This window comes from Lepidochelys olivacea, assembly GCF_965140295.1.
Source record: "Lepidochelys olivacea isolate rLepOli2 genome assembly, chromosome: 1".
Classification (NCBI taxonomy): domain Eukaryota; kingdom Metazoa; phylum Chordata; order Testudines; family Cheloniidae; genus Lepidochelys; species Lepidochelys olivacea.
The window spans coordinates 140,831,374-140,852,321 of record NC_140411.1 but is presented as its reverse complement, the minus strand read 5'-3'; the positions used below and the strand labels follow the sequence as shown (position 1 = coordinate 140,852,321).

At 42.6% G+C, this 20,948-nt stretch overlaps 1 protein-coding gene across 2 annotated transcripts in view; it reads left to right on the top strand.

Annotated features, from left to right (window-relative positions):
• Positions 1-20,948, top strand: part of SCML2 (Scm polycomb group protein like 2) — a gene marked incomplete at its 5' end in the record, with an annotated part of 131,180 nt that overhangs the window by 99,371 nt on the left and 10,861 nt on the right. For both annotated transcript variants that reach the window (XM_084623146.1, XM_084623145.1), the window contains 3 exons: positions 2,074-2,277; positions 7,659-7,841; positions 18,860-18,973. In XM_084623146.1, the coding sequence (XP_084479272.1) occupies positions 2,074-2,277; positions 7,659-7,841; positions 18,860-18,973 (501 nt within the window). The remainder of the gene's footprint in view (positions 1-2,073; positions 2,278-7,658; positions 7,842-18,859; positions 18,974-20,948) is intronic.

Sequence of the window (20,948 nt, the reverse complement as noted above, 5' to 3'; positions counted from 1 at the left end):
ATATTTTTATATTGCAGTTCTCCAAATGTGCTTAGGTAAGACTGGTATTTGGTGTATGTGCAATGACAAGAAACACCAGAACTTCAGGAATTTGATGTCTGGTTAGCATGCTTTTTGGTGTGTAAATAGGAAAATCCATTGCACTTTCAGTAGTCGCCCATAGCCTAGAGTACAATGCTTGATAAAGAGGAAAGGACATGCTTTGTCTTATCTATCTTCCATCCCAACCAGTAGCAAATGACTGATTGGGATGGAAGTAACAGTCAGTGTTGGAAATGACTGTTACCAAAAGGCCATCAGACACTACTGTTACACTCCAGAGAGTATGGAAATAGAGATACAGATGCGTAGTCTGTCACTGAAAAAACAAAATCCAGGAGAAATGGGCCAGGTTAAAACAAGAACTCATTTCAAATGCAAAGGCAGTGAACTATATTATAAAATGGGTGGTGGAAAAGGAGTAAGCTAGTTAGAACTACCTCTGAGTAGTCTCTTTATTACACAGTTATGGGACAGTTTGTAAATTGTCAGCTGTTCAGTCTTCGCCAAATCCTGGGACTTGCTAAAGTGCCCCCCCCCCAAAAAATGGTGGGAAAAGTTTGCTATGTTTTTAATGTTTTGCCATTTTTAAACTGCTTTTACAAAGAAACCGTTCCTCTGCTTTGTCTCCTCCACGTCCTTGCAGCTACCCCTCTTTCAGTGCTAGACAACATTGGGGCAGAATAGGCAATCATTTCATACTAAAGGAAACCTGTCAGGTTTACAAACCTTATTGAGCCCAAATAAGAGTTTAGTAACATATTTTAGAGAGTTTTCCTGTTCTCTCCACATCCACGTCTCTGCCTCCCGCAGCTTCTGCTGTCAAACAGAAAATAGACATGAATGCAGAGTTCAGGAGCATTACAGTCTTTTTACAAGTATCAGTTGTTTGAAAAATCTAAGTTTCATTTGAGCACAAATAATACTGTAATTCATTTTAAAAGAACAGATTTCTTTTATCTTATTTAATGCTTCAGTCTATTGCCTTACCACCAAGGCATATCCTTATTAGACCACAATAAATCCTGGTCCCACTGCAGTTAATGGAAAAATTTCTATTCACTTCAGTGGGGTCAGGCTTTCACCCCTTATTTTGTCTTGTTGCTTAACCACAGAGCATGATCCCTGTGATACGTCTGAGTTACTTCAGGTGCCTGTCTTTTCTTGAACAGACAGTTGTTGGGGGTTTTTTTTGTTTCCATAGAAAATGTCTTCCTAAAATGAACTTGACTATTGTTTTGGAAGATTTTATCTCTAGAAATGACACAGGGCATTTTAAAGTAATGCATTTTGTTAAGGTCTTCACTTTGACCCCTGTATTCTTATAGCTCAGAGCATCCACCAGGTTAGGTGTAGTGTAACAGAACCCATATGCAGGTGGAGTTCAGTGACAAGCACAGATGGGTGTAGGCTGGGATAAACTCATCATGATAGTGTAATGTAGGAGGGTTTTGGAGGCTGATTTATCAGGTTGAGAAAGAAGGAAATGAATACTGCTGTGAATGGCTGCTGGGTTGGAGATATTTGTCATGGAGTTTGGCACCATCATTTTGTTGTGCAGTAGGTACAATTTTAAAAGTAAAAATACTAGAGAACCGAGCTGCATTTTGTGTCAATGTGGAGACAATGCAATGATGATGCCATTTTGAGCATCCAGTGCAGAGAGATTGCCCTAAAGGTGCTTTAAAATATACTGGGCTGCAGAGCGGAGGCACTTGAGTGCAATGTGGTCTGCTAAAGGGGACAGGGGAAGCCTGGGTAGCTAATAATTTTGGTACCTGGTCAAAATCCTGTTTTTACTTTAATCTGCCAGGATTTCATGACTTATGCATTGCATGCTAAGTTGCTGATTATTGGTAAACCATGTTATTAAAGAAATAAGTGTATGCACAGAAGGTGTATGGTGGTTTTGCATTTTGTGTGCATCAGTCAAATTCAATATGACTTTCAGTGAGAGCCGCTGAGATACTTTTGATTGAGTGTGATTGTGCCTGAAGTGGGCAGATTCCATAAATATAGCTTGTAATTTTTCAGTTTGCGTCTATGTTAACAAGCATGGGAACTCTGGACCTCACCTGGATAAGAAGAAAGTTCAGCAGCTTCCAGACCACTTTGGGCCAGGTCCTGTAAATGTGGTACTTCAGCAGGCTGTGCAGGCCTGTGTAGACTGTGCCTATCTATCCAAAACAGTCTTTGGATTCCTCAAGTCAGGGCATCATGGAGGGGAGATGATAACAGGTATGCAAAGTCCTTGAATTTTTCCAATTTGTTCACTGGGTTCTGTTTGAGAAGTTTGAGTGTGGTGTAAAGTAGGGGACTGGAAGTAGTAGCAAAGCAATGATTAACATTTTTGTGTTACTTTTGTAAATCTTTAAGCAAAGCTAAGAATACCTAACTGTGGCTATGTTTACTGGTGGTGTATCTACGGCCAGCACTGAATTTACATCTTAATATGGGGTATAAAATGATACAGCCAGTTTTCTTAATTTGAATTCAGCCATGACTATATAAAATTACATATTCCATACAGCATTGTTCGATATTTTACAAAGTAAAACTTGCATACGGCAGTAAATAGCCATAGCCAAACATTTGTCAAGTAAATTCAATGCAAGTCAAAGTTCAGCTTTATTAATTCACGTCTTATCCATACACAGTGTTTGTTGTCTTGATGCTGTAACCAAGTAGGTAAAAAGTTTCAAACTAATCTGCTTAGGTTCCAGATAACTGATCCCATATGTTAAACAGAACTGCTGTTGCTTCCCTTTTTTTTCTGTACTAATATTTTAGAGGTGTTCGTTTGAGCACCTATGTCCTCTGCTACAGTGGTTCTCAACCTTTTTCTTTCTTCCCCCCCCCCGCTATAAAAACTCGACACCCGAGCTGTGCCACAACTGTTTTTCTGCATATAAAAGCCAGGGCCGGCATTAAGGGGTAGCAAGCAGGGCAGTTTCCCAGGGCCCCACACCACAGGGAGCACCACAAAGCTAAGTTGCTTAGGCTTCAGCTTCAGCCCCGGGATGCAGTCCTGCACAGCAGAGCTTCAGCTTTCTGTCCTGAGCCCTAGCAAGTCTAATGCCAGCTATGCTTGGCAGACCCCCTGAAACCTGCTCAGGGGGCCCCAGGCCTCTGGTTGAGAACCCCTGCTCTACTACAGAGTGGGTTTATTTCTTATATATGCTGAGGGCAGCTCTGTAGATAAATTATCCTCATAGCTCAAACTCTCAGTATCTGCATCTTGTCATTTTTTCCCCTTCTGGGTTGGCAATCTTCTGTATAATAGTAAGACGCATTAATTCATAATTTCATCACTGGCAGTAAAAAGGGTTTGTCTTACTTTAATCTCCTTATATTAATACCAGATGTGAAAGATGATTAGTGGAAGGCAGGTTTATTTAAGCTCTCATAAAAGAACTCGCTGCCTAACAGTGTTAAAATACAGCATCCTGACCCACATGCGGCAGAACTTCTCTGATCCTCATGCACAATTTGCGTACCAGTTTGTTCCCAAAAAGGAGCTCTCGCCTTATTTCTCAAAAAATACATTTTTATATGTACAAGATATACTACAGTATGCTTACTAGCACATTAAGTATTGTCATAAATAATTAACACCAAAAACTGTCAAATTGCAAAAACAAAATACATTTTATGATTGCTTACAAGGGACTAAATCCTGGCCCAAGGGTTGTGTAAGTAAGGAGTGTGAATTGAACTAGGCAGACAACTGTAATTCTGTTTCCTGGAGGATTTAGTGATTTTTAAAATTTGGTTTAGTTCCAATTTGGAACAAAAGCCCAAAATTCTCCACAGAAGAGAATTCTCGTTCTTCGCCCAGCTCTCCTGGGAATCCAAGCTGATGAGGAGTCACAAGTGAGAGCCCTGGGAGTCCTGTTCTCGGCTCCCCATCAGTCTGCTAGTCAGGCTGCCAAGGAGCTGGGCAGGCAAGCTGGAAGGAAAACATTGGGATCCTAGCTGGTTTCTGGCAGAATTGAAATTGAACGTTATCCTCAAACATTTCAGCTTCAACAACATGACAGATTCTGTTGAAAACCTGTTTTATCAAAAGTTTTTCAACCAGCTCTAGGTATGAACACTGAGCAGGGGGAGGAATTGTTTAGCAGAATAAAATGAGGAGTAACAAAATAAAATTAAGAAAGGGAATATGAAGTCTGAATATGAGGAAAAACTGATTCTTTGGCTTGTGGAATGATGACCCAAGGAAAGTAATGGAAGTTCCAGTGTTTGACAGCTTTTTTTGAATAGACCGGACAAAACGCTAGTAAATATAAAGTAGATTGGGCAGCTTTGCAAAATTCAAGCTGGACGCTCAGGTAGAGTTAAATATGTTTGGACTGGTTGGTTAAAAACATAATTTATTTAATTAACTTTATCATAGTAAAGGATAAGCAAGTAAATTGTGTCTGGACTCGTCAATTGTTTTGACAAATTGTCTTGTCTGCAGTGACTGGCAGATGGACAAGATGACCTTAAGTTTCTCCCACCTCTAGATTCTGGAACAACAGCTGTGGAGCTGGGGAAACCACCAAAAAGCTATCACACAGGGAGCAGGGACCAGGAGGAGTTCCCATTAATGTTTTTTAAAATAGTATTTTCATTGGGGCTAGGAGGTTTGCAGGTGATATCACACTATTCTCCCACGATTGCCATGGCGCATTGTGAGGCCTCGGGAGAGCTTCTTTTGCCCAAATTATGTATTGGGTTTGTTCTATAGTGATCCTCATCATAACAACTGATTATTTTACAACTATTACTGGATTTACTCTCACAACATCCCTATGAGATGAAGAAGTATATTTCCATTTTATAAATGGGAAACTGAGGCACAGAGAGTAAGTGGCTTCCCTAAGGTCACATGAGAAGACCACAAGACCATCCTGATAGATCTTCGATTTGCATTGTGATGGACCTTGCTGTTTTGCAGTCTGTCTGTCAGGAGGTGTATGGGAGGCCATGTAGCCCATTCAGTCTCCTAACTGATTCAGAGCTTAGGGGGAATCTGCTTCTTGGGAACCCACAAAATAACTATCTTCTGTGGGTGACTCTGAAGTGGTACAGTGAGTCCTTAAGATTTCAATTGGACTTCAGAGTCTTGTTAATCTAGTGACCTCAGTGGTTTCTTTGCCACGAAGGAAAGAAGGGCCAGGATTTGTCCCTAATTCAGTAATCCTCAGTGCGTCATCCAGTTATGAGAGCAAATGAGTATGGTTCTATTGTAACATTTTTATACTGAATTATATTTACTGCATTTATAAAATACCTGTACAACATCGCTTCGCATTAGAGGGGTTATTTGTATCACTTTTCTGATATTAGTTTAAATCACTCTAGATATGTTTTTAAAACTGAATACATTGCCCCTTATTGATGGTGGAATGATTCTCAGCATGGTGTGGCTCCTAATTCAGATTTCTGTGATTTAATAGAAAGGTATTGTTTTTGAAAGTACACCTCTGTTTCCCTATCAGTGGAATATGATGCTCTCCAGCGCTGCTTATTTTTTGTAGGGAAACCCTCATGCTAAACTCTTGCGTGCACCCAAATCGTACTTTTGAGCAGGAAAAGCAAATTTAACATTCATAGCAACTTCTTTTAATTTAACAAAAATTACATGTTTGTTACCTGTTAGATTTGTGATGTGTTACATGATACATTATTTCTCGTTAGAAAGAACACAGCTAATGCAATGAGAATTGCTCATCTATAGGCCTGGAATTAGTGTCTTAACTTTTTTCATCTCACTATTTGCCAGAAGATGATGCTTGGCTTTTCCCTAAAACATTTTAATTCCTATCGATGCTTTTAATACAACAAGCTGTCATGGGATAAGAGGGAAGGTCCTCTCATGGATTGTTAACTGGTTAAAAGATAGGAAACAAAGGGTAGGAAAAAATGGTCTGTTTTCAGAACAGAGAGAGGTAAATAGTGGTGTTCCCGAGGGGTCTGTACTGGGACCAGTCCTATTCAACATATTCATAAATGATACGGAAAAAGGTAAACAGTGAGGTGACAAATTTGAGTAGTTTTGTATAATCTACTAGATAGTTAAGTCCCAAGCAGATTGTGAAGAGCTACAAAGGGATCTCACAAAACTGGGTGACTGAGCAACAAAATGTCAGATGAAATTCAGTGTTGATAAATGCAAAGTAATGCACATTGGAAAACATAGTCCCAACTGATGGGGTCTAAATTAGCTATTATCACTGAAGAAAGAGATCTTGGAGTCATTGTGAATAGTTCTCTGAAAACATCCACTCAGTGTGCAGTGGCAGTCAAAAAAGCTAACAGAATGTTGGGCATCATTAAGAAAGGGATAGATAATAAGACAGAAAATATCATATTGCCTCTCTATAAATCCATGGTACGCCCACTTCTTGAATACTGCATTCGGATGTGGTCACCCCATCTCAAAAAAATGCCTTGGAATTAGAAAAGGTTCAGAAAAGGGCAACAAAAATGATTAGGGGTATGGAACAGCTGCCATATCAGGAGAGATTAATAGGACTGGGACTTTTCAGCTTGGAAAAGAGACAACTAAGGGGGGATATGGTAGAGGGCTCTAAAATCATGACTGATGTGGAGAAAGTAAATAAGGAAGTGTTACTTGCTCCTTCTCTTAACACAAGAACTAGGGGTCACCAAATGAAATTAATAGGCAGCAGGTTTAAAACATACAAAAGGAAGTATTTTTTCACACAACACACAGTCAATCTGTGGAACTCCTTGCCAGAAGATGGTGTGAAGGTCAAGATTATAACAGGGTTCAAAAAAGAACAAGATAAGTTCATGGAGGATAAGCCCATCAATAGCTATTAGCCAGAATGGGCAAGGATGGTGTCCCTAGCCTCTGTTTGCTGGAAGCTGGGAATGGGCAACAGGGGATGGATCACTTGATGCTTACCTGTTCTGTTCATTCCCTCTGGGGCACCTGGGGTTGGCCACTGTCGGAAGACAGGAATCTGGGCTAGATGGACCTTTGGTCTGACCCAGTATGGCCATTCTTATGTAACAAATATAAAATAAAGTATAAGCATATCACCCTTCGTGTTGTCTAAGATGCATGTAGTAAACTGTCTGTTCTTGGTGTCCTCACATTGGCTGAGTTCCTACTTAAATAAATAGGAGCTTGACCTGCACAACGATTGCTGGAATGGGTTCTATAATGTTGAATAACACCGCTTCTTAAAATGGCAAACCAGTTACTCCAGCTATCACTGTAATTGTAACAGGTGACAGTCTGCAACAGATGAGTATGAGCAGTTCATGTTAACAAATCAGGTCCCTCGAAAGCCCCCAAGTACTATAAAAGTTTTCTTCTGTTTTATTTCCGGCTGTTCAATAAGCAAATAACACAGAAAATGTTTAATTTCTATCAGGGGAGCTAATCTGAATTTACACAGATGTAACTGAGATCAGAATCTGTCCTTTTGAAGGTAAATTTGCTAAATAGTCTCATAAGATACCAGAACAATTGTTTACCTCTTTTTTTACCTCTACACTGTTTTAATCGAAGCAAGATGTATTATATTTTAGTTAGTGGTAGTGTTGTACTCTACTTCCTGGTGTTTGGATGGTGTCTGACATCTTCTTACTCACAGCTGCCTTTGACGGGGAGAAACACGCCATCAATCTTCCTTCTGTAAATAGTGCATCGTTTGTCCTGCGTTTCTTGGAGAAGCTCTGCCACAGTCTGCAGTGTGATAATCTTTTTAGTAGCCAGCCCTTCAGCCCTTATATGGGGAGTGCACATAGTCCTACGGAATATGATAGGAACAAACCAGGTAATACTAAATTATACATGTTTTGGGGTGTATGGTTATTTTGTGCAATTCATTTTTTGATCAGTCCTCCTACAACTTGAATTGATTGAATGAGTACTTTGTGGTTCTTAGTAAAATTAGTCCTTGTGTGATGGGGTTATTTATACCACATGTGGAAAAACTGTAGAATCATAGAATATCAGGGTTGGAAGGGACCTCAGGAGGTCATCTAGTCCAACCCCCTGCTCAAAGCAGGACCAATCCCCAACTAAATCATCCCAGCCAGGGCTTTGTCAAGCCTGACCTTAAAAACTTCTAAGGAAGGAGATTCCACCGTATTGTTAGGCAATTTCTTTTCTTTAGGCAAACAAGGAAATGTATACATCCCACTGTGATGCTGCAGAAGATCTAGTTTAAACTTTACATTTAATCTGCTTGATTTATGCACGTAGTAAAATATATTTAAGTCACAGCAGCAAAATATAGTTAACTGCCTAAAAGAAGTTTGCCCTATAAGACTCAATGCAGCCCCTCTCTATCCAACTGAAAGATGCTTCATCCTGATTTTCTCTTTTTCCCTTCTGTGACCATTTCAAAGGTGTTGAAACTACGTAGAGTCTATCATAGGTAGGGAGAGAAACCAGGATTTATAGATGGCTGGCTGTAGTGGTTTAGGAAATGAGGAACGCATTTCTGCAAGTGGAGAACACAGCACCACACCCAAAACAGCACCCCTTATCTTGATTGCAAGGAGAAGCATGGTACCCCTGCAGTCTCCTTCTGCACCCAGCTGCTGACTACAGTGTCACTAGTATCTGGGACTTAGCCCATAGTGAGACTAAGATAATTCTATAGAAAACTGAAGAAGTGAGAGTTGAAATGAAATAATCCTAAAACTAAAGGAGTAAGACCAGAAAATGATGTAGAAAAAAATATCTCTCTCTCATAATGAAGGTCACCATCTGAAATTAAAAGCATTAATGTTAAAGATGTTTAGTTGGGCTGTCAAGCAACTAAAAAAAATTAATTGCGATTAATTGCACTGTAAAACAATAATAGAATGCTATTTATATAAATATTTTTGGATGTTTTCTACATTTTCAAATATTTTTATTTCAATTACAACACAGAATACAAAGTATACAGTGCTCACTTTATATTTATTTTTTATTAAAAATATTTGCACTGTAAAAAAAAGAAATAGTATTTTTCAATTCACCTAATACAAGTACTGTAGTACAGTCTCTATCGTGAAAGTTGGACTTACAAATGTAGAATTATATACAAAAAAAACTGCTTTCAAAAATAAAACAATGTAAAACTTCAGAGCCTACAAGTACACTCAGTCCTACTTCAGCCAATCGTTCAGACAAACAAGTTTGGTTACAATTTGCAGGAGATAATGCTGCCTGCTTCTTGTTCACATTGTCATCTGAAAGTGAGAATAGGTGTTCGCATGGCACTGTTGTAGCTGGCATCACAACATATTTACGTGCCAGATTCATATGTCCCTTCATGCTTCAACCACCATTCCAGAGGACATGCGTCCATGCTGATGACAGGTTCTGCTCGATAATGATCCAAAGCAGAGCAGACTAACCCATGTTCATTTTCATTATCATGAGTCAGATGCTACCAGCAGAAGGTTGATTTTCTTTTTTGGTGGTTTGGGTTCTGTAGTTTCCACATCGGATCATTGCTCTTTTAAGACTTCAGAAAGCATGCTGTATAGAATCATAGAATATCAGGGTTGGAAGGGACCTCAGGAGGTCATCTAGTCAAACCCCCTGCTCAAAAGCAGGACCCATCCCCAATTAAATCATCCCAGCCAGGGCTTTGTCAAGCCTGACCTTAAAAACTTCTAAGGAAGGAGATTCCACCACCTCCCTAGGCAACGCATTCCAGTGTTTCACCACCCTCCTAGTGAAAAAGATTTTCCTAATATCCAACCTAAACCTCCCCCACTGCAACTTGAGACCATTACTCCTTGTCCTGTCCTCTTCCACCACTGAGAATAGTCTAGAACCATCCTCTCTGGAACCACCTCTCAGGTAGTTGAAAGCAGCTATCAAATCCCCCCTCATTCTTCTCTTCCGCAGACTAAACAATCCCAGTTCCCTCAGCCTCTCCTCATAACTCATGTGTTCCAGACCCCTAATCATTTTTGTTGCCCTTCGCTGGACTCTCTCCAATTTATCCACATCCTTCTTGTAGTGTGGGGCCCAAAACTGGACACAGTACTCCAGATGAGGCCTCACCAATGTCGAATAGAGGGGAACGATCACGTCCCTCGATCTGCTCGCTATGCCCCTGCTTATACATCCCAAAATGCCATTAGCCTTCTTGGCAACAAGGGCACACTGCTGACTCATATCCAGCTTCTCGTCCACTGTCACCCCTAGGTCCTTTTCCGCAGAACTGTTGCCTAGCCATTCGGTCCCTAGTCTGTAGCTGTGCATTGGGTGCTTCCGTCCTAAGTGCAGGACCCTGCACTTATCCTTATTGAACCTCATCAGATTTCTTTTGGCCCAATCCTCCAATTTGTCTAGGTCCCTCTGTATCCTATCCCTGCCCTCCAGCGTATCTACCACTCCTCCCAGTTTAGTATCATCCGCAAATTTGCTGAGAGTGCAATCCACACCATCCTCCAGATCATTTATGAAGATATTGAACAAAACCGGCCCCAGGACTGACCCCTGGGGCACTCCACTTGACACCGGCTGCCAACTAGACATGGAGCCATTGATCACTACCCATTGAGCCCGACAATCTAGCCAACTTTCTACCCACCTTATAGTGCATTCATCCAGCCCATACTTCTTTAACTTGCTGACAAGAATACTGTGGGAGACCGTGTCAAAAGCTTTGCTAAAGTCAAGATACAATACATCCACTGCTTTCCCTTCATCCACAGAACCAGTAATCTCATCATAGAAGGCGATTAGATTAGTCAGGCATGACCTTCCCTTGGTGAATCCATGCTGACTGTTCCTGATCACTTTCCTCTCATGTAAGTGCTTCAGGATTGATTCTTTGAGGACCTGCTCCATGATTTTTCCGGGGACTGAAGTACACCTCGTCCCTCTCAGATTTTGGACAGCATTTCAGATTCTTAAAACCTTTGGTCGAGTGCTGTGGTTATTTTTAGAAATCTCACATGGTACCTTCTTTTCATTTAGTCAAATCTGCTGTGTAAGTGTTCTTAAAACGAACGTGCTGCATCATGATCCAAGATTGCCATAACATGAAATATATGGCAGAATGCATGTAAAACAGAACAGGAGATGTACAATTCTCCTCCTCCGAGTTCAGTCACAAATTTAATTAACACACAGTTTTTTTAACGAGCATCATCAGCATTGAAACATGTCCTCTGGAATGGTGGCCGAAGCACGAAGGGGCATATGAACATTTAGCATATCTAGCACGTAAATAGCTAACTACAAAAGTGCCATGTGAAAGCCTGTTTTCACTTTCAGGTGACATTATAAATAAGAAGCGGGCTGCGGTATCTCCTGTAAATGTAAACAAACTTGTTTGTTTTTGCAGTTAGCTGAACAAGAAGTAGGACTGAGTGGACTTGTAGGCTCTAAAGTTTTACATTGTTTTCTTTTTGAGTGCAGTTATGTAACAAAAAAAATCTAAATTTGTAAGTTGCACGTTCACAATAAAGAGATTGCACTATAGTACTTGTATGAGATGAATTGAAAAATACTATTTCTTTTATCATTTTTACAGTGCAAATATTCATAAAAATAATATAAAGTGAGCACTGTACACTTTGTATTCTGTGTTGTAATTGAAATCAATATATTTTAAAATGTAGAAAAACATCCAAATTATTTAATAAATTTCAATTGGTATTCTATTGTTTAACAGTGCAATTACGGGAACAAATTATTTTGCCCCGGCAGTGTGTTCAATCAGTGGTTCTGTTATTTCCTCCTTTTTTTTTTCACAAGTTTAGTTATCTTCATTTTATTTCTTTTACTATTAGTGTATATGGTTAGGACCCCCCCCATATTTAGCATAGAGGGGCATGCTCTGCCCATAGGGTCAGGCATGCCCCAGTCTCCAAGCTTCAAATCTCCAAGCTTGCCTGCAGCAAGCCCATGAGCAACCTACACTGTAGCTGTCCAAAGTGTCTGGGGAAGGCTCACGTGCAAGAGCATAGCCAGATCTGCTGCCAGTTCAAGCCTCATATGAAAAAGGACAGGGAGGCTAGGCTAAGGTCCATCCTGATGGAACCTGCACTCAGACTGGCATTGGAGCCAAGCCGGTCAGACTCTGCACCCAGTACCTCGGCGTTGGTTCGGAGTGCTTCTCCAGCGGCATGGGTCTCTCAGCATCGTTCCCCTTCACTGGTGCCAAGGAAGAAACACAAAAAACAGCGGTCGAAGAGGGGATGCTCCCTAGAACTGAGTAAGGATAAGCCTGGCGAGTGCAGCAGACTGAGACCTGTGTTGGACCACTCCTCTATCCTGCTCTGCAAACAGCAATTTTGACTCCACCTTTCTGGCAGGTGCTGTTGAGTCTGATGCAGGACCACCCATCAACACCAGAGGGTGGTCATGGTGCCAAAGGAATAGTGGTGTCATCAACCCCGGAGGTGTTTGCAACAGCCAGGGGACCAGATGGCTCTCTTGGTATCACCCACTCTTGCGGGGTAAGTTCCAGCACTGGCAAGGTCGTCAAGCAGTAGGGAGCATGTTGCCCCAAGGTCCTATCCAGCATCAGGTCCACTGGTACTGACCAGAGGAAAACCGACCCTGCTGATGTCGGCGAAGTCTTCCCAACCATGGCACCATTCCCCAGACCCTCGGCATTGGCTGACAGAGGTGAGGGGTACCGTCCCCGCAAGCTGACTCATTCTCAGAGTCGGAGGTGGAGTCGGGCACCCAACCAAGGGGCCAATACCAGTACCCGAATTATGTTCTATCAGATCCTGATGTGAGGCCCCCTCCAGGAGCCTGGCCTGATGAACAGCAGCCCCTATGCAGGTCCAGCGGCCTTTTTGGCATTCGTGGGGTTTCCCCTCAGTACAGGGACTGCTTTCCAGCTGTTCGTACTTGGCGGCATCCAAGAGAAGGGCCCCTCTGCCACCCCACTTGACATGGACTCTGGCACCAAGCCCGGTATTCATACTTAGGACTTGGGGCTGTGTGACATGGTCGGTGCAGAAGAAGAGGAAGGCTCCTGCCAGTACAGGCTGCTGCCTCTTCTTCCCCAGATGAAGCTGTGTCGGGGCCGAGCGGCTCTACACCACAGGATGACTTTAGAGCTCACCAGGAGCTACTGAAAAGGGCTGGAGGTGAAAGTGCTTAAAGAGTCCTCACACAGCATGATCAACATTTTGGTTGCAGCAGCCCTGTCAAAAGTGGCCCTACCCCTCAATGAGGCTGTTGTGAGTCCAGTCACATACCTGTGGCAGATCCCATCCTCTCTGCTCACCCACTTCAAAAAAGGCAGAGAAAAAGTACTTTGTTCCCACCGAGGGGTATGAATACCTATATTCCCATCCCCCTCCCGGGTCCATTCTGGTTGCAGCAGCCAATGAAAGAGACAGGCAAGGGCTGCAAGCTGCCACCCACAAAGGACTCAGAAGCTTTACCTGTTTGGTAGAAAGATTTATTCTACTTGTGGGTTACAGCTCTTCATCTCCAACCAACAGGCCTTGCTTTGGAGGTATGACTATAACATCTGAGACTAGTGTCAAAATTCAAGGACTTGCTGCCCCAGGAGTCCAAACAGGATTTCTCCGCTCTGGTTGAGGAAAGGAAAACTATAGCCAGGGCTTCCCTCCAAGTGGCCCCAGACGCAGTTGACACAGTTGCTAGAACAATGGCATCTGCGGTGGTCATGTGAAGATGCTCTTTGTTCCAATACTCAAGACGACCACTGGAGGTTCAGCTGTCCATTCAAGACCTTCCATTTGAGGGAACCTCTCTCTTCTCCAAAATAATGGATACAAAACTCCCTGGCCTGAAAGATTCTAGGGCCACTCTCAGGTCCCAGGGCCTTTCTGTCCCAGTATCTTCAAGGAAGCACTTCAGACTTCAACAACGAGCCTGCTTCTTGGCTCTGCCACTTCACCAAGACCTATTTAAGAAACAGAACAGGTGTTATAGGCGCAGGCAACCTCTCCTTCCACCTTGTCAAGGTTCCTCCTCCATTCTGAACGCTAGGGTACAGATGTGGGGACCTGCATGAAAACCTCCTAAGCTTATCTTTACCAGCTTACGTCAAAAAGTTCCCCAAGGTACAAAATATTCCACCCTTTGTCCTTGGATTGGCCGCTACCACCACCAAACAAATACTGGTTACTGGGGAAGAGCTGTTTGGAAACGTCTTTCCCCCCAAATACTTCCCAAAACCTTGCACCCCACTTCCTGGACAAGGTTTGGTAAAAAGCCTCACCAGTTTGCCTAGGTGACTACAGACCCAGACCTTTGGATCTTAAGAACAATGAACAATCCTCCCAACACTTGCATGCCCCCCTTTCCTGGGAAATGTTGGATAAAAAGCCTCACTAATTTGCATAGGTGACCACTGACCCAAACCCTTGATCTGAGAACAATGAAAAAGCATTCAGTTTTCTTACAAGAAGACTTTTAATAGAAATAGGAGTAAATAGAAGTAAAGAAATCCCCTCTGTAAAATCAGGATAGTAGATACCTTACAGGGTAATTAGATTCAAAACACAGAGAATCCCTCTAGGCAAAACCTTAAGTTACAAAAAAGATACACAGACAGAAATAGTTATTCTATTCAGCACAATTCTTTCCTCAGCCATTTAAAGAAATCATAATCTAACACATACCTAGCTAGATTACTTACTAAAAGTTCTAAGACTCCATTCCTGGTCTATCCCCGGCAAAAGCAGCATAAAGACAGACACAGACCCTTTGTTTCTCTCCCTCCTCCCAGCTTTTGAAAGTATCTTGTTTCCTCATTGGTCATTTTGGTCAGGTGCCAGCGAGGTTACCTTTAGCTTCTTAACCCTTACAGGTGAGGAGTTTTCCTCTGGCCAGGAGGGATTTTAAAGGGGTTTACCCTTTCCTTTATATTTATGACACACCTCAACCTTGCTCCAGGTTCACACAAATACCCAGGAGTCCCCACTTTTGAAGAGGCGCTCAAGGGTGTTATATCAGTTCCCCTACCAGATCCTGCCCCCCTTTTGTTTTCAGACCAATTCTTCCACTTCAGCCTGGTGTGGTCCCTCATCACCTTGGACCACGGGGTACTGAGTATGGTGGAGAAAGGTTACACCCTTCAGTTTTCTTCCACCCTACCCCCCCATCCCAGTCTCTCTTCAGGGGCTCTTTTTACGAACAACTTCTACTCCAGGAGATGCAAGCTCTCCTTCGAGTAGGGGCTGTGGAGGATGCGCCTTAGAATTTGAGAGGAAAAGGGTTTTACTCCTGTTATTTCCTAGTCCCAAAGGGCGTCTCTGACCCATCCTAGACCTGTGTCGCCTCAACAGTTATTTCAAGAAGCTGAGGTTCTGAATGATCTCCCTGGCCTCCATTATTCCCTCCCTGGATCCAGGGGATTGGTACACCGCCCTCGACTTGAAAAGACGCCTATTTCCACATGTCTTTTCTGGTGCCACAGGAGGCTCCTCAAATTCATCATAAATCAGGTCCACTACCATCCTCCCCTTCAAGCTTGGCTGGTCTCAGTGTACTCACTGAGCTGTCGCCACTTGGACCGAGTGCTTACAGTTCCCACCCCAGTCCTCGCTTCCCTCAACTCCTGGAAGAATCTCCAATTGGTGAGGGCAGACATTCCCTTTGTCGCTCCCCAGCCATCAGTATCCCTAATCTTGGTCGCATCTAATCTAGGTGTGGGGCTCACCTAAAGACTCGAGCCCTGTGGTCCCAGGAGGAGGTCTCCTTGCATATAAAGGTCAGAGAGCTCAGAATGGTCCGCCTAGCATGTCAGGTGTTTCTACCACAGATCGCAGGCAAAGTAGTGCGACTACTCATGGACAACACAACAGCCATGTTTTACATCAACAGGCAAGGAGGAACACGCTTGTCCACCTTGTGCCAAGAGGCCTTTCACCTGTGGGACTTCTGAGGGAAGCACTTCATCCGCCTCAAAGCTTCTTACCTTCCGGGAGCCCAGAACGCTCTGGCAGATCACTTAAGCAGGTCTTTCTCTTCTCACCATAAGTGGTCCCTTTGCCTCAACACAGCAAGATCCATCTTTCAGAGATGGAAGTTTCCCCTTGTAGACCTGTTCATGTCAGCAATTTTGCTCACTATGTGGTTGCAGCCTGGGCTAGTTCACAGGTACCTTCCTACTCCCGTGGACAAAGCACCTGTTCTACTCGTTTCCCTCATTCCTCTTGTACACAAGGTCCTACTGAAAGTAAGGCAAGACAAAGTAAGAGTTATTCTTATAGCCCCTGCATGGTCATGTCAAAACTGGTTCGGCAGGCTAGTGGATCTGACAGTAGCAGCCCCATTACCACTCCCACCCTTCAGGGACCTGATCTTGCAAGATCATGGCCGTCTGCCCCACCTGAACCTCAAGACCCACCACCTGACAGCGTGGAAGCTCCATGGTTGAATCCGGCGGAGCTAGCTTGTTCAGAACAAGTCCACTAGGTCTTGCTAGGTAGTAGGAAACCATCTGCTAAAGCGACTTACTTCACCACATGGAAGCGTTTCTCGGAGTGGTCATCCCAGTGAGGCCTCTCACCAACTCGATCACCCCTCCAGTTTGTGCTGGAGTACCTGCTCCATCTGAAACAATAGGGCCTAGCCATTTCATCGATCAAGGTGCATCTAGCAGCAATCTCAGGCTTTCACCCTCTGATGGACAGAAAGTTGGTCTTCTCCCACAAGGGATAAGAGAGACTTTACCCTCAAACTCGCAAACCCATTCCCTCGTGGGACCTAAACCTGTCAAGACTCACAAGCCCTCCCATTGAGCCGCTAGCATTGAGCCCTCTTATGTATCTCCTGAAAGGTCACCTTCCTGGTAGTGATTACCTCGGCCAGGAGGGTCTCAGAAATCTGAGTCCTTGTGTCAGAATGCCTGTGTACTATGTTCTTTAATGACCAGCTTCAAATATGCCCCCTTACAGCATTCCTCCCAAAGGTGGTCTCACAGTTTCATGGTAATCAGGTTTTTTCCTGCCAGTTTTCTTCCAAAAACTGCACAAGAATTTGGAAAAGAAGCATCACACAGAGGTGTGCCCTGGCCCTCTACATTGAGAGGATGAAGCCATTCCATAAATCCACGCAGATCTTTGTGGCAGTAGCAGACAGGATGGAAGACCTACCGGTTTCCGCTCAGAGAATTTCATCCTGGATCATTTTTTGCATTTGTAAGTGCAATGAGCAGGCCGGCATCCCACCTCCTGCCATCTTGACATCCCATTTGACGAGAGTTCAGGCTTCATCAGCAGTGTTTCTGGCCCGGGTCCCAGTCCAAGACATCTGCAGAGCAGCGACCTGGTCATCTACATACCTTCTCCTCCCACTGTGCCATCACCCTGCAGACTAGACATGATACCAAGTTTGATAGAGCAGTGTTGTGAGCCACATGTCTGTGAACTCTGACCCCACTTCCTTGGGTATTGCTTGGGATTCATTTAACATGGAATGAACAAGCACTCAAAGCAAGCAAGCAAGCACTCGAAGAAGAAGAAGAAAAAACAGTTACTAACCTTTCCATAACTGTTTTTCTTCAATACGTGTAGCTCATGTCCATTCCACGACCCACCCTCTTGCCCCTCTGTCAGAGTTAGCTGGCAAAAAGGAACTGTGAGGATGCAGGGCTGGCCAGGCTCCTTATACCGGTGCATGAGCGTGCAACCCCAGAGGGTGCTAGAACCAGCCTGACAAATACCACTGAGGGAAGAATCTCTGGCAACAGTGCATGTGATGCATGCACGCCTAACTTGGAATGGACATGAGCAACACATCTCAAAGAACAACAGTTACAGAAAGGTTAGTAACTGTTTTACCCTATTCCTGTAGCTCTTGATTTTTAGTTAGATGGCAGCTATACTTCTTCTAGAAATATTTGTGATATATAATAGCAACAGTGGATCTCAAGGCACTTTACAAAGGAGGTCAGTAATGTTATCTCCGTTTTACAGATGGGAAAAGTGACTTACCCCAAGTTACCCAGCAGGTCAGTGGCAGAGTTGGGAATAGAACCCAAGTCTCCTGAGTCTCACAGTCCAGTGCTCAATCCAGTAGCTCATAACGGCAAATATTTGACGTGGCTGTAGTCTCAAAAGATTCTTATTAGGGGAGAAACGTGGATGGCTGTATAGAAGCTGCAATGTTCCTGTGTGCTCCTTTGGAAGTCAGTAGTGTTTTTTTCCTCCTATGGAGCTGCTAGTTAAAACAAGCTGTAATCTAGCTGTAATTTTTGTAGATTTGGTTAATAAGGAGGAAAAATAGATGTGATATGCCATTAAGCTTCTCTTATCTTATCTGTCAAGCGAGAAGTGCTGTTTTGAACTCTCTTCAGGGTGAAGTCAGCTCAAGGCAACTTGGGTATAACTGTCTAACCCAACTATATTTTAGCCCTGAAAGTTTGTGGGGTGATAACTGAGCCTGCCTGATAAGGTTAAGCTAATAGTGAAAGATGATATCACTGAAGACTTGTGGGTAATGTTTAAGAATGGTATAAGGTAGCACTGTCTGAGTTGTAAAAAAAAAAAAGGAGTACTTGTGGCACCTTCGAGACTAACCAATTTATTTGAGCATAAGCTTTCGTGAGCTACAGTGTGAGCTGTAGCTCACGCAAGCTTATGCTCAGATAAATTGGTTAGTCTCTAAGGTGCCACAAGTACTCCTTTTCTTTTTGCGAATACAGACTAACACAGCTGTTACTCTGAAACCTGTCTGAGTTGTGTTACAGCCATTAAAAGACACACAATATGGGGAGCGAATTAAAATCCAGTAAGTGAATACAGCACACAGTCACCTCACTTTTGTGTCTTTCCTCTTTTCCCCCAACAATTTTATTAGTTCTGAAATGAAAGACTGTAACTTTTCTATTGACAGCAAAAGAGGAAATTTCAGAAAACAGAAGTACTAAACGATATTCTCAGGATTCTCCGCCCTACACTGCCCCTCTCTCTCCTAAACTCCACAGACCTGACGCTCACCCATCTGAAGGTAACTTAAGTGTATTTGTTGCAGTTTGTGGGAGGGTTATTTGTGTTCATAGTATTTCAAATAAAAGAGAAACAAGTACAATTTAATTTTGTCTAGCCTTAGCCATCAGCTGTTGACAGAATGCATAGTCAGAGTGGGGGAGGGGGAAGTATAAGTAATTATTGGTGAGTGGGCACAAATATTGCACATTGGGAGAACTAAAGGGAGCTTTGGCCTCTAACACAACTAGCTCTTTTTTGGGAAAGGGTTTAAAGATTCACCGCAGACCGCTGATGAATGAAGCTGTCTGCTTAATGTGCAACAGCTTACTAAAAAGCCAGTAGGCTGCTACATCCCATTATAATGGGATATAAAATAAGCTACTATAACAACTGTGTAAAATACACATACTCTCTGCACCACTAGAGTATTGCACTCTCTGTTGGTAGCCTAACTTGAGTTCAGAAAAGGACAGTGAGGATGGCAGGAGATTTGCAAGGGTTGATTATGAGAGTCAATTAGAGATTTGTGACCTGACTTCTGAGAGGTTCTGAGCTCCTGCAGCTCCCACTAGCTTCAGTGAGATCTCTGCTCCTCTGCAGATGGAGCCATTATACTATATTTAGAAAGAAAGAGGAGATGAGGATAAATGCTAGGCTTATTTAAGACAGATCAGTCATTCCTTTTCATCTAGTCTAATAACAGAGGCAGGGGACACAGAAATTGGTAGCAAAGTTAGAGTTGATTTAAAAAGGAGATACTATTTTATACATACAATAAATCTGTGGAATTGAGTCAGACGTTTCTAATGGACATGGACTTAGAGGAGTCTGGCTATGTCCATGAATAAATATAACACATGGCTTAGTACCCTAAGCTGTACTAAAATACGGTTGCTCAAACTGGAGCAAACCAAAATGTATGATTCAAATATAGGCCAGTTAGCTGCAGTATCCAGTAAGGAATCTTGTGCACTCAAAATAAGCTTGATCACTTTCCTATCCCTATTCAATATATAGGTCTAATAACTACATAGTACAAGGAAGTTTTAAGAACCAGTAGTTCATTTATTATACACTATGGTTTCCTGGATTTCCAAAAAAAAAATCTGTAGGGAAAATAAATGTTGCCATATTTACGGGTCAGAATTTGTGTTGTCTTCAAACATTTTGATAAGTTTTCAATAAGGTTTTTATGTGTTTGAAGAGGCAAAATATTCTCCAGCATTGTATGTCTCCCACACAGCCTTTTAGGGCAGCGTTGTCTACTGAAAACTTGGAGGTAATTTCAGATCTCTCTATCATGGGCTGGTTAGCAAGAAAGACCAAGAATATCTGTTGGAAAGGATCTTCTTTTAGCAACACTTTTTCTTTCTAATCTGCTCAGGGATATTTCTGCTATCTGTTCTGCTAGGTGACAGTTTCCTCTTTGCAGCCATGGAGGATAATGGAAAAAAGCTGCAACCTAAGTGGCTAACTACTGTAGCCAAATACATCATTCTAATCCTGTATTAAGAAGAACCTTTGACTTTGGCTTCCAATTCCCAGAGGATCTAAAAGATGTTTCAAATTCTTGTGAAGGATCTTCAGGCTAAGACATAGGCCTCTGTTATGCTCAACCATAAGGATTCTTTCCTTGTTTGTCAATAGCCTGCTCCAAACACCAAGGATTTGGACGTAGAACTTCCAACAAGACTTAAGAAAACCTCATGTCTGTGGCTTCTCTCCATAGCTTATTTCAGATATTCAAAATATCAGTTAAAGTCTTCTTGGGCATTCTATCAAATTCACTGAAAAGTGACAGCCTGCTGGTTGAACAAGGGGATCTTGATTTAAAAAGGATTATTCTGAGCTGGTTATATCACCCTGGGATTGAGTGATCATGAATTGATTCAGTTTAAATTAAATGGAGAAATAATCAAAGCCAGGTCATCAACTATGGCTTATTTCAAAAAGGCAGATTTGGAGAAATAAGGAAATTTAGTTAACAATATAAA